The sequence below is a fragment of the Nerophis ophidion genome, linkage group LG10 (genome assembly GCF_033978795.1).
Source record: "Nerophis ophidion isolate RoL-2023_Sa linkage group LG10, RoL_Noph_v1.0, whole genome shotgun sequence".
In the NCBI taxonomy this organism is placed as follows: domain Eukaryota; kingdom Metazoa; phylum Chordata; class Actinopteri; order Syngnathiformes; family Syngnathidae; genus Nerophis; species Nerophis ophidion.
Genome location: NC_084620.1, coordinates 20,135,114 through 20,144,939, shown reverse-complemented (window position 1 = coordinate 20,144,939; position 9,826 = coordinate 20,135,114). Strand labels below are relative to the sequence as shown.

Here is a 9,826-nt window from a genome sequence, read left to right as displayed (position 1 = left end):
TGTGGATTTTTGGACCGTTGCATCAGGTGTTTCAGTAAATCGATCATATGAGATCCCTGCACCGGTGTACCGTTTTGAACAAACTCTCCTTTAGAGGTCCACCCCTTATCATTCTCGGATAATTTTTTCATAATGTACTCGGCGTTGTTACGGTCGCGTCGGGGGAGGATTTTCAGAACTTCGATCATCGTGACATCCTTTGACCCCCCGCCAGTATTCCGAGGTTTATCCTCCGGTTTATCCATCGGTTTATCCTCTGGTTTATCCTCCGGTTTATCCTCAGAGTCATTCCATGGTTCACCCCGCAAATCCTTGTGTAAAGTCAGAGTCATCCTTTTCTCCTCCCGTTGCCCCTGCTTCAACAGGCCGAGATATCTCTGCAGCAGGGTATCGTATATTTTTATTCTTTCATGAGGATTCATTCCGGGTTCGTTTAAGACGGCTCTCATTTTAACATCTAGATCATCCTCCGCCGAGTCTCTGATGGTCGGCTCCGGGCGAGTCAGACGATTTAATTGTTGGGGGGATAGGAGAAACAATTTTTGAGCCTTTTTCATCTTCAACCTTTTCCGCTCAATCCACCGATAAGATTCCCTATAAACGGTACGACGGTGGCCAGTAAGGGTAGAAGAAAACCGCCCGACTGTTTCATCAGAGTCTGGCGTTTGCGTTTCAGTCCAGTCCTTTTATCAGCCAGCAGTCGGATGATTTTCTTTTGTTTTTTAAGCTGAGCAAATTGAGACGGTGATAAGGGCACATTACCCTTCAGAATGTTTAAAGCAATTTCACACAGCGTCTGGATAAAGTCTGGTGAGCCGTGACTCAGAATATCTCGACGTTTTTGTGGTGTGGCATGGTACAGAGCTTTTAACATGGGACCGTTCCTCTTTACACGCTTTGACATTATGTTTTTGGCACGTAGACAACGGGCCACTGGTGCGGAAGCACGCCCGACCTCACTCTGTATTGTTCTGGACAGAAAGGTGTCAGGTCGACCAATAAATAGCCATGAGCATCCAAAGTAGCATCCGCAAAACTTTCCAAGAAAAAACTTTTTTGTGCGGGGAACATTTGCTGTGCCAACACGTTAATCTGCAATCTGTCCCGCGGATTCTTAAACAGTATCATATAATTACAGTTTAAGCTAATGGTGCGTGAAAATTTTCCCTGATGAAAAACATTCTGGGTCAGCATCATAACGCTCATATTTCTATGATGTCTATACTGCGTGAAAATTTTAACCACTTCGGGGTGATTTGAGGCTTGAAAAATAACATCGTCCAAAATCACCAAATGGGTCTGATCGTCCGGAAACAAGTTTTCATCTTCAAAGGAATCAGGCAGTCCTTCAACAAATTTTATTTTTTTATTCATCTTTTTTAATTCAGCATACATGGGTTGGAAAGATGTATAAATCCACACAATGTTGTCGGGTACAGAATTCATGACGTGTTCACAATTTTCCAATACACATTTTACAAAAAAAGTCTTTCCGCAACCACTAGGTCCTACAACCAGGCATGAAAAAGGTGTATGAAATCTGGGATCAAAGTCTACTCGTTCCATTTTTTCCATTTCCTCCCTAATACCCGAAAGGTAAAGTTTTCCCGTCGGGAAAGAGACGTCTTTTGTCATACACCACTCGAAACTTTTTTTCGAAAGACGAGTTATTTAAAAGGAACCCCCTTTTATCACGAACAATTTGGTGATCAGGGGTGTAGATCGCACCTGTTTTGTCTTCCTCCAGATAGCCCTCCACCAAATCTTTAACGCTGTCAAAGTTGACCCTCTCACAACACTCGCGGGTTTGAGTGATTCCTTTGGCACGCAGCACAGTTTTTTTACCCTGCAGGGTTTGGTAGGCATAACTCTTTGGACCGGCGGAGACGAATTCGTGAATGCTGTCTCCTCCCAACTCATCCGTCAAATCGCCTAGATAGGACCCCGTCTCCAGAGAAACTTCCCCCTCGTTTACCGTGTAGATTAAACTATCGGTGTCTGTGTAAAGAACTCTCTCTTGCAACCCCTCTAGGTAACCGTACATTTTCAAACGTGCGTAAGCGGTGGTAAAAGCAGCGACAAATACATTATTTGTGTTACCGGGAAGCACCACGCTGTTTTTACTGTATTGCCATTGCACCATAGCAATTTGCTCGTTGAGAAAGGAAAAATATTCAACCTGATATTTTCCTGAAAATACAAAGTCGAAAAATACTTCACTTTTTCTCACCAAGGTGGTCTGAGTTCTATTGCACCTCTCCGCAAACTTTCCCCAAAGGCTGTTTAAACAGAGTTTTGACATTTGTCTCTTGGCAGGGTTGGGGTCGATTTTTTCAGCATCCAGCTGTATTCCCTGATTTTCACGATATTCACGAATGTACTTTTCCCTGCTTTCTGCATCGACGGCTTCTTTGGGATACCCTGAAGCTTCTTGCTTACCCTTTAGGAAAGTTTGAACATAACCCGTAAAAACGGTTTCGCTCCGTTCTTCAAAGTGCCACACCTCCGTAATCTTACCGACTCTGTATCCCAACTGTAAAGCTTTGTTGAATTCGAGCGTGACCCAGACTCCCGTCAATGCCCTTCCTTCCTCATCATGTTCGCAGGGTTCCTGCTGGTTATTGTTTTCTGCGCATGTGCGGCAAAGTGTAAACACTAGTTTACCCTTGACCGTTCTGTAGGGTAGCACAGGGAAATAGAGACCTCGAGGAGGGTGAACAACGGCTCTGACCAGACCGAAATAGTTTCCAACATCGTCAAAATCCGTGTGGATGATGACAGGATGACCCAGGGGGTAAGGAAATGCGCTGTTGACGTACGGGTAGAGAGAGGTGACATCCTCATACAATACACGCTGGTTCTCACCCGCCGTGTGCCTCAAGCAAAAGGCGCTTGTCCTACCTCCATAAAGAGCGTCTCGAGGCATGAGAGGTGCGGGGTAATTGCGTGTTTTGAGAAAGTCTATTACCCTAGGATTTGATTTTTTCATTTCACTCCACTCGTGCTCTCTGATGACGATGATGTTGACCTTGTGGTCACGCTTTAACGCTTTCATTTTTTTCTCGGTAGCCTTGTGCAACTCCTCGAACGGTGTGTTTGTCAAAGGGCATACAGCACCGGGTTCGAAACACGTCGGGCATCCGTGATAAAAACACCCCTGAAATTCCCAGACGAATGGTTTGCCACCGATTATAGCAAACCCATCCACAAAGTATGCCCCCATCTGTTTTTCGCCTTTGTTTAAAGCATGCTGAATGAAAATACCACGACGATGCGACTCCCATTCTAACCATTGGATGCTGGTGTGTGAGTATTTTTTACACAACCCTCGGTAGTTATCAGGGGAAGGTATGGCTAGAGAACGCGGCTCGAGGAAATTAGTCACAAACACCTTCATGCAGGCCGAGGCTATGGTGATACGGGAGAAGGGGTCAACACCCGTCTCGCTCGTAAACTCGGCTCTAAATTTGATGCAACCCTCACGAAGAACATTGACGTCGTTTTTACAGTAGTGTACCGCTTGTTTTTGAAAATCAAAGACCTCGCTTTTCTCATTTTGATACCACGTCTCAAACTTGGTGCGTTCAACAGGTGTCATGCGTTCTACACCGTAATTGCTGATTGCGGGGTATTTTCCGACATAATTTAAATGTTCCTCCGAACTAAATTTGTGAGGAAAATACCCCTTGGACCAGCAATCACCGAGTCCTAACGCTTTTGGCATAGCGCTAAGCGGCATGGTAAGGAAGGAAAGCGAGTCAATGTATTTTTGCAAAAAATCAGGGTCTTTAAAACAGAGAACTTTACTCCCCTGCATGATAATTAAGGGTGCTATACCCAGCCGTACCATGCCTCTCAGAATCAAGTAACCGTCAAATCCTCTCGAATTGTGGGCTATAAATGTAGATTTAAGATAACGAGGTTTCCTGAAATGATTGAGGAAAACTGTAACACAATCCAGTCCAAAAGCACACCACTCTTCTCCTTGCAGCGTCTTGGTACAGACTAGAAAGGGAATGTGAGTGTGATTGTCATCGACAAACGTCTCAAAATCATAGAATATGATATTATCATTGTGGTTTACTTCACGTGGTTGGGGTTGTATATAGCAAAGATGTCGTGTTTCAGGTGTCTCTGAGTCACTGCGAGGTAGCTCTTCTTTACATATTTGACATTTTAACTTAGGGCACGTGTGTTTAGCGATACCTGTAGCCACAGGTACATCGTAAAATAGGTTGCATTTAAGGCATTTCTTTCGCCGATCGCAGTTGCTGACGAGTTTTTCCATAACCCGGTGTTTTACCCTGTGTCTGAGGAGACATGCAGGAGAACGACACCACATGTTGCAATCCCTGCAAAGCACAGTTTTCCCCTCTATTTTTACACACCCGTTTTGTGTACAGACCAAGCAATAGCCGTCGCATTTGTGTCTGTCGGGTTTGTCGTACCCTTGGTAACAGTAGTGACAAACGTGCGGTTTTGACAAAAAACCTTTAATGTTAATGATACCGCTGTAATGATTCTGAGATAAATACAGATACAACGGATTTTCTGATTTTGGGTAATCCGTCTCGAACCGTGAGAGGGGTCGTTGGCCCTCTTCTCTGAACAGTATGACAATTTTACGACGTACCACTTTTTCAAATTCACGAATATGACTGAAAGTGACGGAAGTCTGTTCGTCTAAGCCCGCTTTTCTCTGTATTTTTTCAGCCTCCGCCACAGCCTGGCTATCTGTAAATTCAGGATGTAACAGACTTGCTAGGCTAATGGCAAAACATAGTTGATTATTCGAGTTTAATGGATTGTAAAGATAACGAGCTTTTTTTCTGTGGATTTCATGTTCCAAAAGGGTTTCGATTTTTCTTCTTACACCACCTCGAGGGTTATGTATCACCTGGACCATCACCTGTATTTCTTCATCGTTCAATATTTCAACGTTTGATTGTACCAACAGATCTAACACATCTTGAAAAGCATTCATCACAGCCCCGGCATCGTTTCGAAATGTAAATGAAGTGTGTTGATTTGCACTTTCACCGGATAACTCCAATTGAATGATATCGCCGGGTCTAGCTTCCTTAGTTACCATCTGTGTCAGCTTTTTAAGGCTCCCCAAGACTCCGCGGTAAAATGTGGCGTAATCTGTTACATCGTTGTTTTGAGGAAAAGTTAAAACGCTGGATAGTTGTATATTGTTGAATGTTTCCCTCCTCAAGACATTTACCCCATCACCCCTCTGGGTCTCATTTGAAATTGATTGGTCAGCCGTTGACGGTTGGTTCTGCATGACCCCCACCACCTCCGAAAAATCCAAACATTCCCCCGAGGGTGTCGCCCCTCCCAACACCTCGTGATGCTGTGTAGAGGCTTGTGTGTTTGTGTTTGAATTTAACACATTAATATCATCTTGCAAAGACGGATCATTGTTTGGTTCCCATTCTATCTGGTTGTTTGGATCTAAATGATGATTACAAACGTCTTCATCTTCTTCAATAACTACATCTAATTCAGATGGAACTACACCCATTATATTTCTCTAAAGAAAAAAAGAAAAAATAATTCGAATGGAACAGATATAACAAACCAGTATGTATCAAATCATGTCTGCCATCTTCATGAGAGTGCGAGCCAGTATACGATAGTACTGTTTCAGCCTTCTTCTGTTTCTATCATGTTTGTCGAGCTGGCGGGCGCATCTACGCTTCCTCCTGCGTTTGTTGCCTGTGGAAAAAAAAAAAAAAAAAAAAAAAAAAAAATTAATATATACCGGCTTTAACCACATGTGGCGCTGTCATCTCCACTCATGCAAGCATAGCCGGAAACAACCGCCCACCTCCGGAATCAGTCCCCGCCCATTCCCCTTAGGCGCGAAATTCATTTGAGCGAAAGACATTGGAACGAGAGGAGCTCTTTAAAGCTCCTGAGAATCTTAAAAAGCTTACAGAAAACGAGAAAAACTTACAGCGGGTGCCTGTTGGACATTCACCGTCGTTTTCGATGATTTCCCCACGGAGCAAGGATTCGATGTCTGGAGTCTTTGGCGCAATCAAGCCTTCTCCTCTGCCTGGAATGGCCGTTGACGGACCCTCCAGCGTTAAGGGAGACCAGTGAGCAAGAGATGTAAACGGAAAATCTGTAAGTAAATATATGTATATATGTATCGTATACCGCATGTTTTTTTTCTTGTAAAAATGAGAATTATTTGACTCACCAGACTGCGATTGGGTTAAAGGGATCGCGTTGGTCTCTTCCGGCGAATCCTCTATAAAACAAAATAATGAATACACACAATATTAAATAATTCGAAGGTTTAAACACACCTCGATAATCATCTTCCAACTTTGTAAGATCGATCAAACAAAGTTCTTCGTCTTTCACTTCGTCGTCATCGGCTGTTAAAAAAAAAAAAGGTATTACATCGTCGTACACGTGCAATGCTTTTAACGTTTAAATGCTTAAACGGAGTTAAACCATTGTCTAATAATGTGGTAAAAACGGAGGTAATGAAATGAATACAGTAAAAAAAAAAAAAAATCGGTACTTACACAAAAGGATTGGAGACTCTGTTAGGAGATCCCTTGGTGGTGGGTGAATTTCAACTCGATGTTCGACTGTTTTTAGTTCGAATAAATACTTATTATAGTAACATTAAACAGACGTGTTACAAGGAATGAAAAAAAAAAAAAAGAAATTACCTTTCATTTTGCAAATCGCGGTTACACTGTGTTCTGCTCTAGTTCTCCATCTGTTTAAATATGTTTTCGTGAGGTATGGAAGTTGTTTCAGACAATCGTAAACATTTAAACGGTCAAATGGGTGGCCAGTTGCTATTCATACGAAATTCTCAAGCTCCCATAAAAACTGAACCCTCCTTTGTACCCCAAACTGACCTGTTGATTCAAACGGTCATAAACATTTAAACTGTCAGATGGGAAGTCAGTAAAAACTGAACCCTCCTTTTGTCCCCCAAACTGACCTGTTGATTCAAACGACCGTAAAGACCAGTTGCTACGTGACACTGTGTTCTGCGATAGTTTTTTTCCATCTGTTTAAATATGTTTTCGTGAGGTACGGAAGTTGTTTCAGTGCGTACGAATGTGTGTGTGTGTGTGTGTGTGTGTGTGTGTGTGTGTGTGTGTGTGTGTGTGTGTGTGTGTGTGTGTGTGTGTGCGTGCGTGCGTGCGTGCGTGCGTGCGTGTGTGTGTGTGTGTGTGTGTGTGTGTGTGTGTGTGAAGTGTGCGTGTGTGTGCGTGTGTGCGTGTCCACCAAAAACTTCCCAATCCACGGTAGATAACGATGAAAATATCGAGAAAGGGCTTCCGTCTCTTCTTTCTTTTAGCTGAAATAAGCAGATATCACCCATTTCGTATCTGAATACAAATCCAAAAGATCCCTCCATCCCGTACGCTTCCAAATCCCATTTCTCACGCAAAGATTCGGTCGGCGGCATCTGAATACGATTTAGAAACACTCGACTTTTTTGCGGAGCGTCAATGTAAGTTTTATTATTTTTATAAATCGAAACAGGCGTTTCACTAATCATGACCGAATCGAACAAAGTCTTTACGCTAACGTATAAAGCTCCAAATAATGACTAAGCCTTACACCGCCCTTTTGTACCCCTCGTGTGTGTGTGTGTGTGTGTGTGTGTGTGTGTGTGTGTGTGTGTGTGTGAAGTGCGTGCGTGTCCACATCTCCACACGTAACATTCCCAGCCATCAATACATCGAAATCTGGAAGTTGTTTCAAACGATCGTAAACATTTAAACTATCAAATATATGGTCACATGCTGCTCAGATGACATTGCTTTCTTAAAAAAAACTGATCCCTCCTCTGTTCCCTGTCAGGTCTTAACTCCACCCTCTTCCTGGTTTAACCACTCCCACCGCAGGTCTTAACTCTTCCTGGTTTAACCACTCCCACCGCAGGTCTTAACTCCACCCTCTTCCGGGTAAGCCACACCCACTTGGCCTTGACATTTGAACCTGACCTTTGACTTTGACCTTTGACTTTGACCTTTAACCTTGACCCCCTCATAAATCATTAACCTTTGAACTTGACCCCTCATAAATCATTGACCTTTGACCTTGAGGGTCATAAATCATTGTTTTATGGGGGGTCATAAATCACTTTTGACTAAAGGTAGGGACTTAAATTCTCTAACCCCCAATTCCAACCCTTGATGCTGAGTGCCAAGCAGGGACGTAATGGGTCCCATTTTCATAGTCTTTGGTATGACTTGGCCGGGGTTTGAACTCACGACCTACCGATCTCAGGGCGGACGGCTACTGCCCTAGCATGCTGTCGCAAGGCAATGTGTTACTACGCTAGATAAACAGTTCCTCAGTGTTCGCTCTTACAATAACAATGTCACTACAGCTTGGTTACTATACAAATTGCGGAAAATAAATAAAGTATCGTTGGCTGTTTTTGGATGCATTTTCACAGTGATTTCGAAGCAGAATGGATCGCTCCCATGAGCTGCATTGCCAGCTCATGGGAGCAATCCGACTTTGACATATTAGAATGCTTTTGTCTTCTTGTCTTGGATTGTGAACGATTGGCAAAAATCCCCAAAAAGTGCCATTCCCCCCATCAGGGTAAAAACACGTAATGTAAACACAAACACACTCACTTACAGCTACTTCATTAGGTATCTAATGAGCATCACAAATGATGATTATAATAGGAAGTACGTTTATTATTGCGGGGTTTCAGTGTGTCTCTTGGGCTGCTCCTAATGTTGGAGCTACATAAGGTAACCAAAGGCTTGCCGATCCCTCCTCCTCTGCAGTGACCACAGGGTCCACACACCAAACACTCCTCTCATCTCCAGCTGTAGATGAGCTCCTCTCTCATGCACACAGCTAACTGGAGTGTCTGCTCTTAATTGTACCCATCTGAACCCACACTCCTCACAGGATTGTCGAGTGCTAATTAAAAGCGCCTCTGCATGTCTTACTACATCTCCTATACCTGAAGCTTCTATGTGTATTGTTGGCCATTTGGTGTGTACGTGTGTGTTTTTTTTGTAGATGCCTACTGAGAGAGGAGCTCGCACCTGATGTATTATTCATGCCGAGGAGAGTGTAAACTCACATAAAGGGGAAATGTGCTTGTTTGATATAAGCACGGAGCGGAAGCTCTTTCACTGAAGATAGACTGAGCAATGGCACCCAGATAAACACACTAGGTCTGATCTACTAAGATCCAAATAAAAACAATGTGAGCAAAACATAACATTGCATGTACTTGGGTTGTACGATATACCGGTTCTAACAAAGTACCGTGGTACTAATGACTTAAAAAAAACGGTACCATACTGCCTTTGAAAAATACCAATCATTTTTTATTGCGCGTGCATTGCAAATTATTTGCCACTTGCCAAGATTTAAAATTGTATTTCTAGAAATTTCCCTAGTTTTAAGAGCTATTTACTTATTTTTAGTTATTGACTAATCTTAATTTTAGCATGAATAATTATATTTTTCTGTCGTAGTTTAAACATTTTTAAATTTAGATAACTATTTAAATATATACTGTACGTTGTTTTCTTCCCACATAGAAAAATGCCTAATTTAAGAACCGCAAGGTATACACTCACTTTGTCATGATCCGTGGTCCGGATAATGTTTTGTGTTTTCTGTTAGTTTTGGACTCCTTTAGTACCTGTTTGTGAACCTCTGAGTTTGTTACCATGGCTACGTATTATTTTCACCTGCCTCTTGTGTTCGGGAAGCTCACCTGTTCCTAATAAGAGACATTATTTTAGTCTGCCTTTGCCAGTCAGTCGGTCTGGTTCTTTGTTTGCTACACACAACT

General features: G+C 42.8%; 1 protein-coding gene across 4 annotated transcripts; it reads right to left on the bottom strand.

Moving 5' to 3' along the window:
* Positions 1 to 1,347: 1,347 nt before the first annotated feature.
* Positions 1,348 to 7,146, bottom strand: LOC133560350 (uncharacterized). Of its 4 annotated transcripts, none has more exons than XM_061912800.1 (6): positions 6,699 to 7,146; positions 6,549 to 6,614; positions 6,324 to 6,395; positions 6,215 to 6,265; positions 5,966 to 6,136; positions 1,348 to 5,724 (listed from the first exon to the last, which is right to left on the bottom strand). In XM_061912800.1, exons 1-6 carry the CDS (start codon positions 6,703 to 6,705, stop codon positions 5,597 to 5,599), a joined length of 495 nt encoding a protein of 164 aa, XP_061768784.1. In that variant the 5' UTR covers positions 6,706 to 7,146; the 3' UTR covers positions 1,348 to 5,596. The 4 variants fall into 4 exon arrangements, with proteins under 4 accessions (XP_061768784.1, XP_061768782.1, XP_061768781.1 ...); XM_061912798.1 differs by having other exon boundaries at positions 6,699 to 7,142; XM_061912797.1 differs by having other exon boundaries at positions 6,549 to 7,143.
* Between the last annotated feature and the right edge of the window lie 2,680 nt (positions 7,147 to 9,826).